This window comes from Sabethes cyaneus, chromosome 2 (assembly GCF_943734655.1).
Source record: "Sabethes cyaneus chromosome 2, idSabCyanKW18_F2, whole genome shotgun sequence".
Classification (NCBI taxonomy): Eukaryota; Metazoa; Arthropoda; class Insecta; order Diptera; family Culicidae; genus Sabethes; species Sabethes cyaneus.
In genome coordinates, this window is record NC_071354.1 from 212020439 (window position 1) to 212040200 (window position 19762).

The following is a 19762-nucleotide window of genomic DNA, read 5'->3' on the forward strand; positions in this document are numbered from 1 at the left end:
GGTGTGTTACTCTGGGATGGCATTTCTGACGGACAGGAGCTCTCAGTTGCCGGGTAAATTGCAGTGCAGCGTTCCGCTGTTCTGATATGTGAGTTTAAACTTACCGCATCCGCTAGCTGTTTGAGTGACGCATTTATCTTATCGGGATTCCGGGGTGGCGGTTCGGGAGGTTCGGTGGCAGCTGCCATTGGTACCGTGCCGTTGAGCTGCATTGTCATAGAAGATTGAGAATCTAACCAAGCCTAGTGTCGAATCATCTTTTTTAGAAGCTGAAAAGAAAAGATAGTAAAGTTATTTGAAAAGTTGACGAGAATCGGCAAACTTGAATATTTATAACACACTACAAGAATAATGAGACATAGTTCTGAGCCATGGCGACCAATTATTACTGGAATGATAGACATCAAACTAAATTCCAACAAACGCAGCTGTCAGTTGAACGGAATTCATGCGATGCTCTGCGGCGAACAATCTTAGACATCTTCTGCCTGCTGAATCGGAATTCATAGCACACAATGCTTCACTGTCTGTCCTTGAATATAAAACCTGCTGCTGCATTACGATTGACAAACATATGCACATGTGGAGATACATGAATATATGCGACTGAAGAATGTCATTTTATTCAATTCCGACACCAGTCGACCGGGTTGGGCCAGACGCACCGACGACGACGACGAGGACGACACTATACAGTGTGTAGTTTCACAATCTAGTCAAGTGCCCTGCCGAGAGGATCGTCATCATCATACGGGGCTCGGACAATTGTTTGCATAATTCAGAGCTCTCGACAATTCCGGGCGGTCGGTCTGAAAAATCACATCCTCCTTTTTTTTGGAGGAGAACACAATTCTGTGCTTGGCTGCTCGGCCCAGTATGCAGTCAGTTTGTCTAGCAGTGAGTTGTATCCGACTGTGTAGCATCTGAATAGGTATAATTTTACATTCAATATCCTCGAAGTTGACGGGGATGAGTAGATTTGCACAAAATTTTTCATTGCTTCATGCGTTTACATAATGATAGAATACTTATGGTGGTTCTCCGAAGGCAACTCTTTAAGTATTCAAACAAAATTCTGTCAAACTCTTGTTAAAGTTGCAATCCAAAACGAATTGTAGGCATCATTTTCAGTAAGGACTCAAATTAAATCGAATTTTATCGCATCAAAACCTTATTTGTCCCTACCCTAACAGAAAATTTTCCCATTCATTCCTGCTGCAGCTAGGCCAAGCCAGGAGTGTTTTCTGTTGGCAGTAAACGCACGAGTGAAAGTCGTCTGTATCCCTGTAGCTGTTCGTTCCTGTTGTTACTGGATGACTGCTCCGCCGCTTCGACACCGACACTACACTAGCTACACTGACATTATCGTCGTCATTCCGAGACCGAGTTGTGTGCCATTATGATCGGGAATGTTCTCCTGTTAGCATTCTCCGGTTCTCCGGTGATTGCAATCCGGAACAGAACAGCGAACTGTCTGCTTGTCTGGCCGGTCGGTCGGCTCGGTAGCGAGCGCGGAACGCCGAATGCCGTAGCAATGGGAGGAGGGAGGAAAATTATATTTCCTGGTGGAAAAATTTGACTATCACCTGCTAGCAGTGAGGATGAGTACGGTGCAAAATGGAGAATCCTGACGGCGGCGGAGTGTGGCGGATGATACGGAATGTGAAGCAATTCCCGTACTGGTGTATGTCTTCGTACATTGTTTGTGGAACAATAATTCTGTCGCCTCCGGCGAAAAGTGGTTCACTGAAGTGTGTCGTGGCAGATGGTGAAATTGAATTCTTAAGTTTTCAAGTGCGGAAAGATAATTTTGTGTAATGTGGAAGTGTCTACCATTGAGAAGTTGTGTATTTGAAATAAAAGCCGCTTTTTGTTCACTACGAAAGATTTCTTTTGGGCTTCTCAATGAAATGATTATTCTGGAAAATGTGTGAAAATTGCTGTTTGGCGGCGAAGTGGAGTGAATTATTCAGATTTTTACATTCTTAAATACAATTATGCGGTAATTATGCTTGTATCTTTCTTTCCCTGGATATAAGAGAGAATGAGTCTTACATCAATGTCAAGTTCAAACCGCACAAAAAGGACTGGCTTGTTAGGCCAGAGTAGTATCCCGAAGCTAACTGGGCGGTCAAAAACTATCAATTTTGCCCATTTTTAGCTTTAGCCTTGACAGGTCGTCATACTGTCGTGACAAGAATCACAGGTCGCTCGCGACATGATTTGTACAAAGCTGAAACTAATACATGTGCCACATAAACTACAGCTAGTGCGACTACCTCACAAAAACACTATGGCAACCGGGGCAGGGCCCGAAAAAAAGTGGTCCATAATCGGTGTATTGAAAATTTATTATGCGTGTCACTACACTGGTTAAAACCCCAGCGCCTCAATCTATATTTAACAAAAGGGTGCGCATTAGATGTTTATACGCAAGCACACTCTGTTGACTATTTTGTAAAGAAAAGTTTATCTGCGAGTTCTGTATATATAGCTGTCAGCTGTATTTTTATAGTTAAAATTAATTTTAAGTCGTAATGATACCTGTTTAACTTAAGCTATACTATGAGACTATGAAAGTGTGTGCTCTGCTGATGGAGATTGCTAATTTGTGGTTGAGCTTAGAGATGGCACGATCAGGCTTGGCATACACTTTTCGCTTCGATTTTGCTCTTTTGATTACAGCACCTCAGCCAAGCAAAATTTGAAAACGTGGGGGGCATTTGTAGAGCTAGTAATGTTACCGTTTCGCATCTTTACCCTATACCCTTAGGTATAATTGGAGAAAAACGCAATGAGCCAGCAGCATACTAGAGTTCAATATGAATTTGATTTGTATAATTTTAGTGTTAGGTTGGGTATGCGATTGATATTATATTAAAATTATGCTGTTACACATTAAAATGAATATAAATAAATCTAAAATATTAGAGACTGAAACATATACATTAGGGACAAAATAAGAGTAAAATAAGCATTCCGAGTAATTAAAAAGAGGTTAAAATTAGGCAAGATAAAATAGCTCACTGTGCTTAACGAAAAACAAACATAACAGCACTAAAACCTAGAGGGCGAATGTAAAACGCATAATCAGAGTTCAGTGGCTTAATATCCGGACCCCGGTAAAAGATCCGGCTTTGCCTGATAATTTAGAGGCGATCATTTTGGATCGAGTTGCGAACAGAGCAAGAGTTACATTCAAAGCTTGCTATATATTTCCATAAGTTTAAAGTGCTACAGTGCGAATCAAGTAGTACAGTGCCATATATCTCGTATAGAGAATAAATTGCCATATATTCCGTTAAGAAAGGAATCCCAGTCAGGTATGATAAAAAGGAAATTACAGGGCAAGCCGAACCCTAACCTGTAAGACCGTATTCTAAAAGGCCACTATTTCATTAATTCGCAACAGGACCCATTAATGCTTTAGAGCAACAGCCGCGAGATTAGCCACGAGGCACCCGGAACAGGTATTGGACCGGTGTCGTAGGCCGAACAGTGCTCATGTGTGTGCCAGTGCCATTTAGCGTCGCGCCGTTAAACGATCAAGTATAACCTCCCGCAACCGCGGACGATCCCTGCCTTTGAGGTCACACGCGCTCATGCCAGAGGCGGTGACGGGCTTGGATACAGGAACGATTCTAGTACCACCGGGAAAACTTACCCCGCAACCGCGGTCAAACCCCGCCTGTGAGGTCACTCGCACTCCAGCCAGAGGCGGTGACGGGCCTGGGTTAATAGGAAGCCAAAATCCCGCAGAATACAAACACCTACGCAAGGCCAGCAGTTCCACCCCGCCTTCGAGGTCACGTGCACTCGCGCTAGAGGCCGTGACGGGCCTGGGTACACCTGAAGCTGCTGTCCGATCCCACACAACATTCGCAGTTCGCCGTTTGTCATCGAGAATTTGTCATCGTCAAGTGAATGGTCGGCCGACTCCGCAGATAAAGAAGAAAAGTGCAGTGAGTTTATAGGTTAATTTATAAAAACTAGTTGTATGAACAGTAAGTAGAGTGATTTTGATTCCTTGATCGAAAAGTAGACCCGGAGCCGACTCTGAGAGCCTTCGTGTTCCTCACAGCTGAGCTAGCCAGAGAAGAGGCCGTGAGAGCCCAGCCCCTACACGGTTCCCAGTGGTTCGACCTGGAACCTGGGGTGGACTCAGCTGAGGCCCCTCTGGCCTCAGCAATAACAGTAAGTATCTATAATATTGCTGAAGAAAGTAAAGTTTCATCTCTAGTATTTACGACGCTGTAGGGCTGCAATGCCGTTGGTAGCAAAAAGAGCGCTCTTTTTGCTACCAAGAGGGTAGCAGCCTTATAGCGCCATAAATACAAAAGGCATAGTAATGCTTACTTCCGCAATGTTGTAGATAATAACTAATTCTACAAACGTCCTATACATCATTTTTTGAAATTTTGCTTGGCTGAGATACTGTAATCAAAAGAGCAAAATCGAAGCGAAAAGTGTAGGCCAAGCCTGGGCACGATCAAAATCAATGATTACCAATTGCTTGAGATTCTATTGGTTGATTATTGTCATTGGTTGCATAATTAAGACGTAAAAGATTCATAAAAGTAATCTCTGATTACTACGCACTTATGCGCCGTATTGGAAACCTCTTGCGCACACGCGATTTGCTGTTTTTGTTGGTGGTTTTCCCACTGTGCAATCGTAGAGTTTTTCGAACTAGGGAAAAACAATCCACTAACACAACCAGGGTTGGCATAATCACTTTGACTCCATTTTGAATCATTTGACAGTATCATCTTAACCAAGCAGAATTTGACAAGTTATTTGTAAGGCATTTGTAGAGCTCCAAAACGAGCAAAATGACTCATGATTCCCGGTTTCTAGCTCATGATTTATGAAAATACACCATGAATAAAAATCATGATATCACGAGCTTCTTGCAGTACAACACAACGCAAAACCATGAACTATTATTATTCATGGTTTTGTGCTGTCTGATATGGCAGTTCAGTCATGATTTGATATGAATTCACATTTCATGATTTCATGATTTCATTCATGGCATCGGAATCAAATTTCTTTCCGTGTAACAGCCTCTCCCAGTTGAGATTCGAACATACGACGACTGATTTATTAGACCAGCGTCATACCTCGAAGCCAACTGGGAGGCAGTAGAGCCAATTATTATCTTCAAGTTAGCTGGATAAAGCTAGGCTGAACAATCGTTCACTAGGTTACCAATAAGGTAGCATGCTTGTAGCACCGTATATACAAAAGATACTGCAAAATTCTGTTTAGCAATATTGTAGATAATAATTAGTTCTACAAATGTCCAATAAATAACTATTTCAAATTCTGAGTTGCTGGGACGCTACTGTCAAATGAATCAAAATTCAGTTAAAGTGATTGTGCCATCTCTGGTTGTGTTAGAGCAACATTGTATTTCCCCCAAACGCTCAATTAATACGAACCTACTGCAGTTCTGCTCATTCTGCTTTCGCCAGATAGAATACGCAGTTCAAGTAGACACAATAATATACACAGATCTCAAAGCTGCTTTTGACCATATTGACCACCATATTTTGCGTCAGAAACAGAACCACTTAGGAGCTTCTGATGGCTTCGTCTGCTGGCTTTAGACATACTTCTTAAAAAACCGACAACTCTCAGTTAAATTAGGCTTTACTGAGTTGTACTGTTTCTGCAATCAATCTGGAGTTCCTCATGGAAGCAATCTAGACTCTTTACTGTTCGTAATATTGTTTAATGACGTCTGCTCTATGATCCCATCGGGCTGCAAGCTACTATACGTTGATGATCTATAGATATTTCTCTATGTACGATCTGTTGAGGACTGTGAACTATTGCAAAGCTTTATCAACAAGTTTATAAAATGGTGTCGCTTAAACAACCTGACACCATCAGTATTTCCAAATGCTCCAAATCACCTTCACACAAAACAAAACACTCTTGTTTTGAACGGGTCAAAGTAGTTAAGGACCTAGGAGTTGAGCTGGATACTAGAATGATCTTCAGCAACCATTATTCAAACATCATTTCAAAAGCAAATCGTAACCTGTGCTTTGATAGGCGCCTGGCCAAAGATTTCCGTGACCCTTATTGTTTGCGAGCTCTCTTGCAGGTTCGATTCCTAATCAAGTCCAGATAATTTTCGGGTTGGAAACGTTTTGGACTAGCCTTGGACATTTTTTGAAATTTTGATATTCACTTGAAAGTTTGATATGTCTGTATTAGAAGCCAGTTCGCTATTTGTTTTTATCACCTGGCTACATTGTTATATTATAAATATCTTAATTAGATAAATCGTCCCGCTCAAACCGTTGTAGGGGTATGAGGTGGGACCATCATCATCATCATCATCATCTCTACTTTTCATATGTACGCTCCATTCTTGAGACTGTGGTATGGAGTTCGTTCGCAAATATCTGGTACACAAGGATCGAAGCCATGCAACGGAAATTTATTAGATACGCCTTAAGACATCTCCCGTGGTCGGACCATCTAAACCTACCACCTTATCAGGACCGTTACAACTACTGAACGTAGAATCTTTGAGTAAAAGAGGAAATATATTTAGAGGAATCTTCGTTGTCCAACTCATGAAATGGAAGGTTGACGCTCCAGAACTTCGACGTATGATAAATGTGAATGTTACGCTGTGACCGCTCAGATCCCGAGGATTTTTACGGCCTGCTTTTCACCGTACAAATTACGGACAATATGAATCAATTCAAGCGATGCGATGTTTTTTTTAATAAAAACATGAAAGGAAGAGGCTCAAAGGAAACAAACGTGCGTCTTCCACGGACGGTAACCGTTGACGGCGACGAACTAGAAGTGGTAGAGGAGTTCGTGTATTTGGGATCGCTGGTGACCGCGGACAACAACACTAGTAAGAAGATCCAGCGGCGCATCCAAGCGGGAAATCGGGCCTACTTTGCCCTTCGTAAAACGTTCTTCATGAACTTGAAGCCGTGACGCTGCTCATGGAGGACATACCGTGTTCGAGCGGAAAGTGCTGCGGACGATATTTGGCGGAGTGCACACTGAAAGCGGAGAGTGGCGGAGGCGTGTCCCATGGTACATCTATCGAAAATTAGCAGCTACGGTGGGCCGGACACGTCGTAAGGATGCCGGACGACAGTGCGATGAAAAAAGTCTTCTTCAACAACCCTACCGGCACCAGGAATAGGGGGCCCAACGTGCACGATGGCTCGATCAGGTCGATAGTGATTTGCGACTTCTGAGCCGACTAGGAAATTGGCGACTAGTGGCCCAAGACCGAGTTGAATGGAGACGAGTGCTTGAAACAGCACGAGCCACCCGGCTCTATGCTGAAGAAGAAGAAGAAGATGTTTTTTTAATGAACTATATGAACATTTTGACTTTACGATATCGACGATTACTTTTAAGAATAGGATAAGAAATAGTGTGATTTAATGTGAATTTTATGTCTCTATGTTTGATTAAGTTTGTGTACCAAAGTTACTTTTGTTATTTAAAAAGATTATGCCGATTTGAGAATAGAATAAAATCTCAACTGTAATCGGTTTTTCCCGTTCACAGATTAAAACTACAGAAGGCACACAATTATCATGGCATCCACAAGCTCCATGTAATGTTTCATGCCAGATCTGAATATCAACCATCAATCAGCCTTTTTAAAGGCCACCAAGTAATAACCTCGGATAAAATCGAATTTTCTTTCAGCTGAAAATATTACTGCGATTTATCAGCAACAGCAAAAAAGTATAGATGACTGTGCCTAGGGAAACGAACGAGAGGTTCTTGTAGAACTACGAATGCAGGACAATTCGACAATGCTTGTCAATTTGAAAATGTTTAGCAGTTTGTTACGCAAATTTATAATTTACTGTATTGTAATAAATGTTCTAAAACACATGCATACATTTGTTGAATTAAGTCAAGTTTAAATATTCTAAATGTCTGTACTTTGTATATCATTTTTTATCAGTTCCTTAGAGTTTGTAGTTCCACTAACAAGGAAACCTCACAGTCGGTCACAGGCTTAGAGCTTAACCATATACACCATAGTGTAGTCCTGTCGATCCTAAACTTCATTGCACTGTTCATATAGATGTAACCTATAGAACTTTTTTGAGAAAACTTAACTTGAAGTTTTTATGGGAATGCGACTCAATGGAGACGCATGGTACATTGTGAATATTCTGAACACTTTAGTGACAGGACAAAAAGAGTTTGATTTTATTATGCAACAAGCGTTTCTAAAGTCACTTTTTTGTCCACCTAGAATTGTTATTACACTTGTCTCCTACTAATAATATGTTAATTGCTAAGGTGTCCAGTACAATTAGCACCAGGCGCGCTTCGTATTTTGGTTGCTGGAGCTGGTTGTTCCATGGCAGGCGAATGAATCTGCGTTGTATTTTCTCTAACCGATCTACGCCGATGAGATAATGGGAATTCCAGACCACCGAGCAATATCCCAGCGTCGAATGGACAAGCGCGCAGTACAAATTCTTCAAGCAATGTATATCGGTGAAGCTTTTCACTGTTCTCATGATCAGGCCAAGACTGCGGGATGCTTTAGCAACGAAGTAGCTGATGTGCTGCTTGTGGGTGAGCTGTGAGTCAAGAAGAACTCCCAAGTCCTTGATACAGGACTCTCTTTTAATCAGTTCACCGCCTAGACCCTTTATGATAGTTGAATATTTTTTGACGTAGGACTACGTCTTACTTTAATAGGGTGGCATGCTACGAAAGCAAAGATAATTGTGACACGAAAAAGTGATAGATTTTGAACTCCTGTAGCTCAGCCAATTCTGAATATATTTTTGTGGTTTGCATACCATTCAAACCACAAAACATGTGCCTTTCATATATTTTTCATCAAAAGATTGTATTTGGCAAGTAATTCCTGGAGTTTCTACGTAAAGTAGAATAATTTTAATAAATTCACTTCAGTTTTCAGCACATCATTTCATTATTGGTTTTCGTTGCTAAGTTGCTACAGGAAACACCCTCTAGCCGCGTCGTTGATAAAACGGAATAAATTAGAAAAAAAGAGGGACATTGGAAATTTGTTTGAATGAAGACAAGACTACTTGATCACATCATCTGTTTCTATGCAGCATGTTGTACGTAAATTGCACCATCGCTTCGTTAGAATGACACCAACAGTTGGTAACAAATTGTCCAAGAAGGACAATCAGCAGCATGAACTGTTTAATCAATGATAGGTTCAAATTCACTACCGCTAGGTTTTCCGGCATGGGTCACTACCAGAAGTGCTTCACGATTACCTCTCGCGGGCTTTAGAGCACTATTAGTTTGTTGTCACCTAATGAATTGGGTAAGTTAGTTGTCTCTGAAGCTAACAAGGTTGTTACCAAGTACACTTATTCTAAACTAGAATTAGAATAAGTCAGTCAACCTTTTCAAGGGCAATACTGGACTTCAAACTATTTCATTTCTTCGCTTAGCAAAATAGTTTTTTTTACCAGGATCCTTTCTTATTAAATCAACCAAAAATCCTTTCCCGCAAATAAAGCTCATTTGCTCATGTGATTTCAGTATGTCGCTGTTTGATCGCAGTTCTGTGCAGTCGCACTTTCAAATTGCGGAGTCCCATTTAGTGGGAAGTGCGGTATAAAATAACATAGAAAGTGTAGCGTAACGAGGAGAAAAGTTCAATAACACTTCCATGTGGACATAAAAGAGATTTTAGAAATAAAATAAAACAATAAAATCATCCTTTTTCCAACAATATTATTCTCTTTCTGTCCTGTAACTAAAGTGTTCAGAATATTCACAATGTACCATGCGCCTCCATTGAGTCGCATTCCCATACAAATTTCAAGTTGAGTTTTCTCAAACAAGTTCTATAGGCTACACCTATATGAGCAGTGCAATGAAGTTTTTGATTGACAGGACTACACTATGGTGTATATGGTTAAGCTCTAAGCCTGTGACCGATAGTGATGCGTTCTTGTTAGTGTAGAATGTCAAGAGGCTTCAATGGGATAATGTAGAATTCAGCACGAAGGAAAGTGTAATAATTTGACAACGAATGGCATAATTCTACTAAGATTCGAGCCCACGACTAGCATTTTATAACCGGAGAATTCACAGACGCAAAGACTCTAAATAATCATTCCTTTAGTATTAATTCTTCACCCTTCAGAAAACACGTGTTAACAAATTTTATGAGTTTAAAAGCTAAATATAAATCCGTCTAACCAGAAAATTTCAAACCGAAACGACTGTACAATATTCGACAGCAAGAAATAGTGACTCAAAACAAAAAGCACGGAAGCTCAGAGGCAAGTAGGTACCGAAACAATCTACACTCCAGTTCGACCCACTCACGCTCTTACTACAAATACAATAGAATATGCAAATGAGGCTGAATGCAAATAGCATGCCCCGGCGAAATCAACTGTGCCGAACGTTTCAATCTCGGCCCCATTGCCGACTGGGGAGCACTTATTGTCGATGTCGTGTCGTTTCCGTCGAATCAGGTTAACAGGATGTGTACCAACGCCTTTGCCTGCAAAGATTAAGTCGATATGTGCGTCATAGAATCGCTTTTGTGTGCGGAATAAATATTCATGGATGGTGTTGGTTGTCGTATTTTTCCCCTTTCATGCTTGCGGGTTTTCCGGCTGCAAATCTGTGCTCAGGAAGGGATTTGATTTCCACTTCATCTCGTATTTGACATGATATGTTTGATTTGGATGACAATGTTTTCGGTTTTACACAAAATGGTTGCTTTATTCTATGAAATCACGGTATGATGTAAAGCATATTTTAACTTGCAATGGAGGAGATCTCACACAACAGCGATTGTTATTACGATTGATTTAATCTTGGTGTGATTTTTTATGGCAAAAAAAGAAGAGTTATCGAAATGATTTTCTTCACTTGAACCTTAAAGGACTGCACTGGTGGCTAGACCGTAATTCGCTTTAAGTGCTATTGCAACTAGCGAGCGGTTGCTGTAAATATGAATAATACTACCTATTTATCGTAATAATGCAGCACGCAAGATAAGATTGCGGAATAAATATGTATATCTCGATTTAAAAAAATACTGACAAAGACTAATGGATTGATCCATCAAGAAATCGGTATTGAAATATTTCATTGGCGCTTTTCCATTACCATGGTTGCTTGGTATGGTTGGCGTCTTTTCTTTATTCGCTCTTTGAATCAAGAGAGAAGTGTCAACGATTTATACTCTATTCAATTCTCAATGTTTTTCTCTACTTTCGTGGATATCAATTACGTTAAATAAAGCGATTAAAATATCAAACAAATAAACATAGTGATGATTTGTGCGAAAATCATTTTATGGTTTGCTCTAGTAAAACTATTCACTATCTTGTTGTAGATCAACCTCAACCTCTTTGTCTATTTGAATGAAAGACTATCGTTATAAAAAAATCACGATTTTGTTATTCTTGGTTTTGACTGCTGTAGAAGTTATTGTTCTAATTATGTAGAACGGTTTAAAATTTAGGACTTTCTGAATGTGATTTTCATATAGACACACTCTAATTTATACCACCTCCACCAGCAGCAAGCTGGTAAAATTTTGCGCAAACGAACGAAAGAAATGATGATATCAATTTATAGGTGTGCACCGTCATCAGTTTGTTCCGTGCCATTGGCACCGATTATGGGGCCAATAATTTTTTTTTGCAGGTCACCATTCACCGCTGGTGGTGGATGGGCTGCCAACCAAACCTGTGCTATCTTGCGCTGCCAACCAAGAAACTATTGAGTGCATCCAATAAATGGATTTGCAAACCGGGCGGGATTCAGGTGCCCGGATATTGGATATTTAAATGAGGAAAATAACGTTTCGGCGGGTGAATAATAATAAGCTCCCTGGCAAGATAATGGTTTGCTGGCTTGCCCTGGTTGGAGGTTATTTCGTGCCAAAGTCAGCATTTTTAGTATAAAGAAAGGGCACACAGGAGCCAGAGGCTTACCTAAGATTTCAAACGATCGATTACTCAGTCATCAAAGCAGAATTTGTATGCTTGTGGTTGCTGATCCCTTGGACATTTACTCGTTAACTATGCAAAGGCAGCGACTGGAATTTATATGATTTCCGCTGGCGTGTCCAGATCACGAAACAAGCTGGGGCGCTGAATTAGCCGATTGTATTTTATTCACTTAGTGACCTGACAAATTTGGTTAAAGTTTTGTTGTTTCTATTCTGTGAGTATCTCATCTCTGAAATTTGGTAATTTAGGTCATTACAAACATTTATTTAAGTTTTGTTTTCAAATGTATGGGGAGAGTAGTAATAACTGCCAGTTAAGTAAATGATCACAAAAATAAGACGTTTGCATATATATTAATTTCTCCCTTTGCTTAAATTACCAGTCGCAATTGTTGTTGAACAGCGTTGATAGTTGGCACGTATCCTGAGGCCTTTCCTCCCAAAACTTCTCCAAACGCTGCTTGTAAATATCCACAGTTAATCCGTTGGTGCTCCTTAGTTTGCCTAGCAAGAGGATACAAATCAGGCGAAGAGGCAGGACACTTTTTGAAGAAATAAATTCCGGAAAATTTTCCTTTTACCAGACCTGTGTACTGCCCATGGATGCATAGTTGACGTAAAAACCAAAATGACCAAAATGTACTTTTTCGGTCCTATGCACTCTTAACTATGTTGTTCACATGCCCAATACTCAAACAACATATGTTTGTTCGAAAATATTCGAGAAATTTAGGAAAATTGAGCTACTCTGCTATTGGTTACACGTAATGCTAATGGTTGACGTAATTCCCCGCATAATCAATCAGCATAGTAACCTATTTGTTTTTGTAGCTTTACGCCAAGTTATGTGAATAATCGTTCAAAAACACAGTCTGTTTATTCGCATAAACTGGCGTTCGCATTTTTTAAACAAAATAAATGAGGAATGAATCATTAACCCCATCAGTCATGTTTTGATTGATAAACTCTACTAAATTGACAGATTATTCGATTGAAAAAGTTTATTGCAAAAATTATATGGCTTTAAACGTTTTTCACGATAAAAATGCGTTTTCTCAACAATCATGGTGCTGGTCGTTACGTCGACTATGCATCCATGGGCAGTGTAGCTTTCGCCTAGTGAGACGGTGCAGAATCTTGTTGGAAGCAGTATGGTGCATTCTTGTAGTGTTTTTCGACGATGGGATGCAAATGGTTCTTCAAAACGGTATCGATGTTGTTTTTAACACCAGACCTGCAAGGAGCGTCAAGCATAGCACTGGTTCTCTCGAGCTCCAAACTAGCGTCTTCACGCAGATCTAAGTCAAATGATGACGATTGATTACCTTATCTGGAAATGCTTCATGTCCATACTGGAGCAGCTAAGCTAGGTGGTGCGTACTTGAGCACTTGCACCCCAGGTGAGGGGCGGCTCACACAGCATCTGTCTCGGAGCGAGCAGCTGATTATGAAATGCAGTATCCCGTAAGCTATTTCTAAGATGGTAGACTCATTAGCGAGATGTAGGTATCGCGACCCTGGTAAGGTTGCTGCCTAAAGGCAGCTTTCGACTGATTGCGAAAATGGACCGATGAGGTGCTCCACCTTTCCTCACACGTTGGCTGGAGTCATACCTGATAAATCGTCGTCGTTCTTTAAGGAAGTAACCTTGGACCACTATTATTCTCAATATTCTTCAACGACATGTTCTATAATTCCATTTAGCCGTAAAACCTCACCGATCACATGGAATTACCACATCTGTGGTACTCAGCTAGAGCGTGGTAGATACTGTGAAAGATCTGGGAGTCATCTTGGATACGAGTCTCACTTTTCGCGATCATTTCTCTAGTATGATTGCAAAAGCAAATCGCAATCTAGGATTCATCATGCGGGCAGCGAAAGACTTCACGGATCCACACAGCTTGTATCACCAGAGCAATATTTGCCGGAAAACTGTTGTTGGGAGCCATTGATGCACCTAACGTTCTAAACAAATTAAATACCAACGTGCCATCAATCTCTTTACGCCAGAAAGACCTGCTGGGACTGGAGTTCCGGCGAACGGACTATGGACACAACGAACCGATTATCTCAACATCTCGTCGGTTCAACGAAGCGTACGATCTTTTCGATTACACTATCTCTGCATCGGCTTTCAAAAACAGATTAAAACGACGCTCTTTGGAATCTGCAGTTAGGAGTGAATAGCAGCTCAAGATGGAAGGAAAACTGTCAAAAGTTAGTTATTGCTTACTATAATGAAATTAAACAAATAACTTTTTGGTGTTAGGATATATAGACATTGTTTTTTCGGCAAAGTTATAAATATTGTAAAAACAAGCAACTTTGCTGAAGAAATAAAATTTCTGTCTCTATCGAGTGCTGAACTATAGGGCATATTCTTTAAAACTTCTTTAAAAATTGGTTTTTCATACTTAGCTTTTGTTAGTTGCATTTTACATGAAAACAATGTTCTAGGCAATTATCGAAGCACTCAAAATACACGTTTTTGCAGAAGACCGCAAATATTTTGGACCTTTACTTGCTGAGTTGTCGGATATTCAAGTTGTAGCATTACCACTATTTAAAATTAATTTAAAATCAAAAGTTTACTTAATTTAGAATATTACTACTGCTATGATTATCTCATCGAGCAACCCCTCGGCTTGCTTCGAATGAAAGCTTTCAGATATTTAATCTCACACGCTGTATCAAGAGAGTGAGTGAGTGCCGTTGAGCACCTTGCGCATGAGCGCCGGTCTAAAAGTTGAGTTACGCGCCCACTAGAACTCGGTGACGGGTTGAAAGCTTGATATGGGAGTAAATGAGTTAACCCTTGTTCGGCACTGGCCCAGGAAAAGGGGAAAGCATGAGGAAGAATTTTTGTTTCGGGATTTCAAAGAGAAACGGTTCGGTCGAATCTGAACTTCGGATGTAGGAAATCAATGCTTTGGGGATACTTTAAGGGGACGGCTCCTTCAACCAACTTGTACGGTAGAACTTTCGTAAGACACTTCGTAAATGATTACGTAGTTCCGGAACCGAAGATTTCTATGATTATCATTTATCTGAGGGAAACTAAGCTTGACTCGATCACTTTGTCTTGGATCGTGGAAAAGATAGGATCGGTTACAATTTTCGTTTAGCGCCGCGGTGTATTTCTTGAGGTAGATTTTGAGTCGTGAAGTTATTTAACACAGTGTTACCTTAAAGTAGCTTTCTTTCCCAGATTAGATTCGCTAGATAGGCTCGCAGTGCGTGAAAAGTTTGAGAAGATATCGTGCTTAATCGAATTAGAACAAGAGGTAAAAAATTAATTCAGACCACGTGCAGGGCTGATTTTAATTCCGACCCGTCGGATACGTGCTTTCTGGCTTTAGATTCTATCCGCTGCAGTTTCCCGATACACCGCACTCAACGGACCAACCGCATTCCACTCCACTTTCTATTGGCAAATTTCCCGGCACAACCTCACGTGGCCGGTAGAGGGACGTTCGTCAACTCGTCGCTAGGCAGGGAGCAGCATATCAAACAGCATCGCCAAATCTCCGCTGGAAGTTACATCGTAGCATCGCATCGGAATCCAGCAACGCATAAAATCCATGGTTACAATTTATGTGAGTACGTTCCAAACTTCTTTCTAACGACATGCGCATGATCGATTAGTGATACCGTACTGTACCTCCCCCACTGAGTGCCGAGCTGGGCCAGTGGACAAAACCACCCAACGTGAAAATCCATCTCAGTTAACATCGCCTGAGTTCGAACCGCATTCGTCAACGGTTCTCTTTTTGCTCACCGTTTTGACCCGATACGAAACATCGCCGAGTTACTCTTTTGAGCGGCACTGAAAGATGTTGAACTAACCGTAAAGTAGTGTGCACACTAGAAGCTGTTCTTTGTTCCCGTTATCGATCGATCGAATTAGATTTCTGAATTAAATTGAATGAACAATCAAATCCTAGGTCAGCGAAATGATCGCTGAAGTCTGCAAGCACGTTTTACCACACTCACCGCACTCAGCACGCAAGAAGATAGCATGTCGACAGTATAGCTTTATGATAGTCTCTGGGAAAGGAAAGTGATATGTACCGGCCGTAGCCTAGTCAGTAAGAGCGCAAGACTTTGTGATAACGAAGATAGTAAGAGTTTTAGATGATATTTTGATAGGGTCTGGGTTCGAACCCCGTATGAAACCAAGCAAATGTATTTTTTTCGCTGCTAATAAATCCTATAGGTTACTATCGATTGTTTTAGATCGAAAGAAATAGCTTTTTGGTATTTTCTGGAGAGAAGAATTTCACGATTCCCGTTCTACTTTCTCGTCGTGTTTTATGCTTTACGTTGAAAGCGGGCAGGGTTGGTCTAATCTTTCAGCCCCCGTCTCTATTTTGAAGCGCTTTCGGATGAAGTGCAGGCGAGACTTGTCCCTGTGATGAGAAATTATATATATTTTGTGTAGAGTCGAAGGAACCAAACCGATATATTTTGTGTTGCGGTTTGTCATCCCTGGCAGGTTTTCCTTAAGGTTTTTGGTTTACTATTGACGTTGTCCCGGTACGGTGGAACCGTTTCAGAGCCGGAATCCTGAAACAAAATAATACCCGCCCGTAAGGAGAGGGTCTCATAGCTGGGCAAAACGAACATGGTGGGTGGTCTCTCATTGAGAGTGGCGCTTAAGCCACCCCCTGATTCTAGTATCAGGCTCTGGTCTCAACCGTCCCGGGCTACAAAGTTTTAAATTTCCATAGCTTCACGAACCCATGGGGTAAAATGGGGCAAACGGATTTATGAAATCAACGCTTCATCTTAACGCTTGAGTCGAGTACTATAAACTTGTACGAGTTCCGCTTGTCCCCATCCACCGAAATGAGAGTACGGTAAGCATACGTTTTATGTGTTTTGCGTTCGTGAAAGGCTCGATACACGTCCATTTCTTTGTGTTTGTAGATAGATACATGGTTTCTTCGGCAAAGTTGTAGAAAATATAAAGATTAACAATTTTGCTAAGGAAATGACATTTCTATCTTTATCGAGTACAGAGCTGTAGAGTATTATCTTTGGTAATTCTTTAAAAATAAGTTTTTCTTATTTAGCGTATGTTGGTTGCATTTTACGGTTCTAGGCGATTATTAAAAGACTCAAGGCACATGTTTTTGCAGAAGGTTGCAAATCTTTAGGACCTTTCCTTACAAAGGTGTTGCTTATTGAAGCTTTCTTTTTCCTTAACTTCACGAGCCACGAGCGATGTGTGCCAATCCCTGGCTACTACACATTAAATGTTTACTCTCCAACAAATCCCCCAGGAATGTCGAGAATACAACGTGCCCACGCATCATATTTTTAGGGATTTCAGAGCAGCATATGATACAGTTAGACGCGCGAACAGCTATGGCAGATAATGCACGAGTACAGTTTTCCGGACAAACTGACGCGGCTGATCAAAGCTACCCTGGATCGAGTAATGAGTTAAGTGCGCCCTTCGGGAACACTCTCAAGCCCTTTCGAATTGCGCAGAGGGTTGCGGCAAGGGAATGGACTGCCCTGTACGTCGCCATTCAATATCGCTATTGAAAGTGGGATCCGGCGAGCGGCCATCGAAACGAGAGGAACGATCTTCAGCAATAGTGGCCAACTCCTAGCCTTTGCAGACGACCTTGACATCATTACTCAATAAGGCAATCTACACCAGACTAAAAATGGAGACTAGGAGGCTAGGGTTACAAATTAATGCTCCAAAAACCAAAACATATTAGGAAGAGGCTCCAGAGAAAGCAACGTTTTCCTCCAACGGACAGTGACTATTGACGGCGTGGAATTGGAAGTGGTTGATGAGTTTGTACATTTGGGATCTCTGGTCACCGTTGACAATACGAGCAAGGAGATCCACCGACGCATTCAAGCTAGAAATTAAGCTTACTTTTCCCTTCGCAAGGCGCTTCGATCAAGAAGCATACGCCACCGCACAAAGCTGACGATGTACAAAACGTCACTCAGACCGGTAGTCCTCTACGGATTTGCGACAGTGACTTTGCGTACCGAAGCCATACGTGCACTTGTCGTATTTGAACGAAAGGTGCTGCGGACTATTTTTGGCAGAGTACAAACGGAAAGCGGAGAGTGGCAGAGGCGTATGAATCACGAGCTCCTAGCACCGCTTGGAGAGATTCCCATCGTACACCTGGCCACCAACACAGGAAGAGGTTAAAAAGGCGATCAGTGAGCTGAAAAACGGCAAGACAACTGGAAAGGTTGGTATTCCGGTTGAACTTCTTAAATCGGGGAGCGAGCGGCTCTGCTATGCAATCCACCGAATTATTGTCAGGATCTGGAAGGAAGAGCAAATGCCGGAGGAGTGGTTGGATAGCGTCATTTGCCCTATTTTCAAAAAAGGACATCAACTCGAGTGTAAAAACTATCGAGGCATTGCTTAAAGTTTTTCGTTGGCGAGTACCACGGTTTTCGTAAGGATCGCTTCACGACGGATCAGATGTTTACTCTGTTTCAGCTACTAGACAATTTCCGGGAGTACAACTTGCAGATTCATCGTCTGTTTGTGGACTTTAAGGCGGTGTACAATTCAGTCAAACGGAATGAACTGCGGCAGATAATGCTAGAGCATGGTTTTCCGACGAAATTAGTAAAGCTGATTCGTGCGACGCTGAATGGGACATGCGTCAGAATAGTGGAGTCTTCCCACAACTTGTAACTATAACTATTTAAGTTTTCCTGCCTTGTCACAGTGGTCAAGCGAAGTAAAATGTGAAATAAAAATTTTATTTTTCTTCAGTTTCAATTTAGTACCATGATGTGTTTTGGGAAGTTTTAGAGCATATTATTACAAGAAATTTTGCTGAAGACACTAACCTTCTATCTCTTCAGCGAAGATAGAAAAATCCTGTTTCTAATAAATCAATCATTAAAATCAGTTTTTCTATTTTAGCTTTTTTCGTAGTTGTTGTATGACTTTTGTATGTTCTACAAAGTTGTACAAACAATAAAAATACACAACTTTACTGTAAGTAGTATACCTATATCTTTGCTAATTTGGGAACTATAGAACTTTTAAAGTCAAAAATACCCCAACTTTGACCCCAAATCACTCGACTATGCGCAGACTGCGGTAAATTAAATAAACTTGATTAGAAACTAGATGACAAAAGCTACTAAATCCAGAAGGTTTCATTAGTATCCCCCTATAAATGACCATTTATTTTTGCTTTTAGACCACTGTGCTTGTAGTTAGATATAAGTTCAGGTTATCTCGCATTAATTTTTAATCTTTGATTTTATCCTTGATTTTAGCTTTAGTTTCTAATAGAGGAAGTATACGATTAAGAATTTTTGCTTCACATCACCTCTAACACCCTAGATTCTTCCAACTGCTGTTTATCGGATGCCCGGATGCAAGCGATGACAGTGACACACCGAGAGCTGCCCCATAAAAATTTTCTCCCAGTTGTGTTGACGTCAGTGTTGCGAAGCCCACACACGTGTGGTTTAATTTTATCACTCATGTGTACTCATCCTAAAGAACGCGCCGGCGTAAGCGTCCCTTTCGAACTCTCGCTCGTACTTATTCATACATTGTGACGAATTTTTGCGAGTGTGTGTTTGGTCAACAGCTATGGTTGTCGGTTTCGGGCTTCGTCGCTGCCCGAACAGCTGATGCCGATTACTCGCGGGCGCTCGTACTCCAGCCCGTGAGTGGATTCGGGTGCGAAGATGAAGAAGAAAAGAAAAAGTAATGCAAGAACCTGTACCCCAGTGCGCCTCTATACCTCACGGGCT

The 19762-nt window shown here is 41.1% G+C and overlaps 1 protein-coding gene across 1 annotated transcript in view; it reads right to left on the reverse strand.

Moving 5' to 3' along the window:
* The window catches only part of LOC128736612 (kazrin), a 205146-nt gene that overhangs the window by 121312 nt on the left and 64072 nt on the right, over nucleotides 1-19762 (reverse strand). The window contains exon 3 of the mRNA XM_053831100.1: nucleotides 105-269. Coding sequence (XP_053687075.1) covers nucleotides 105-218 — 114 coding nt within the window. The 5' untranslated portion in view covers nucleotides 219-269. The remainder of the gene's footprint in view (nucleotides 1-104; nucleotides 270-19762) is intronic.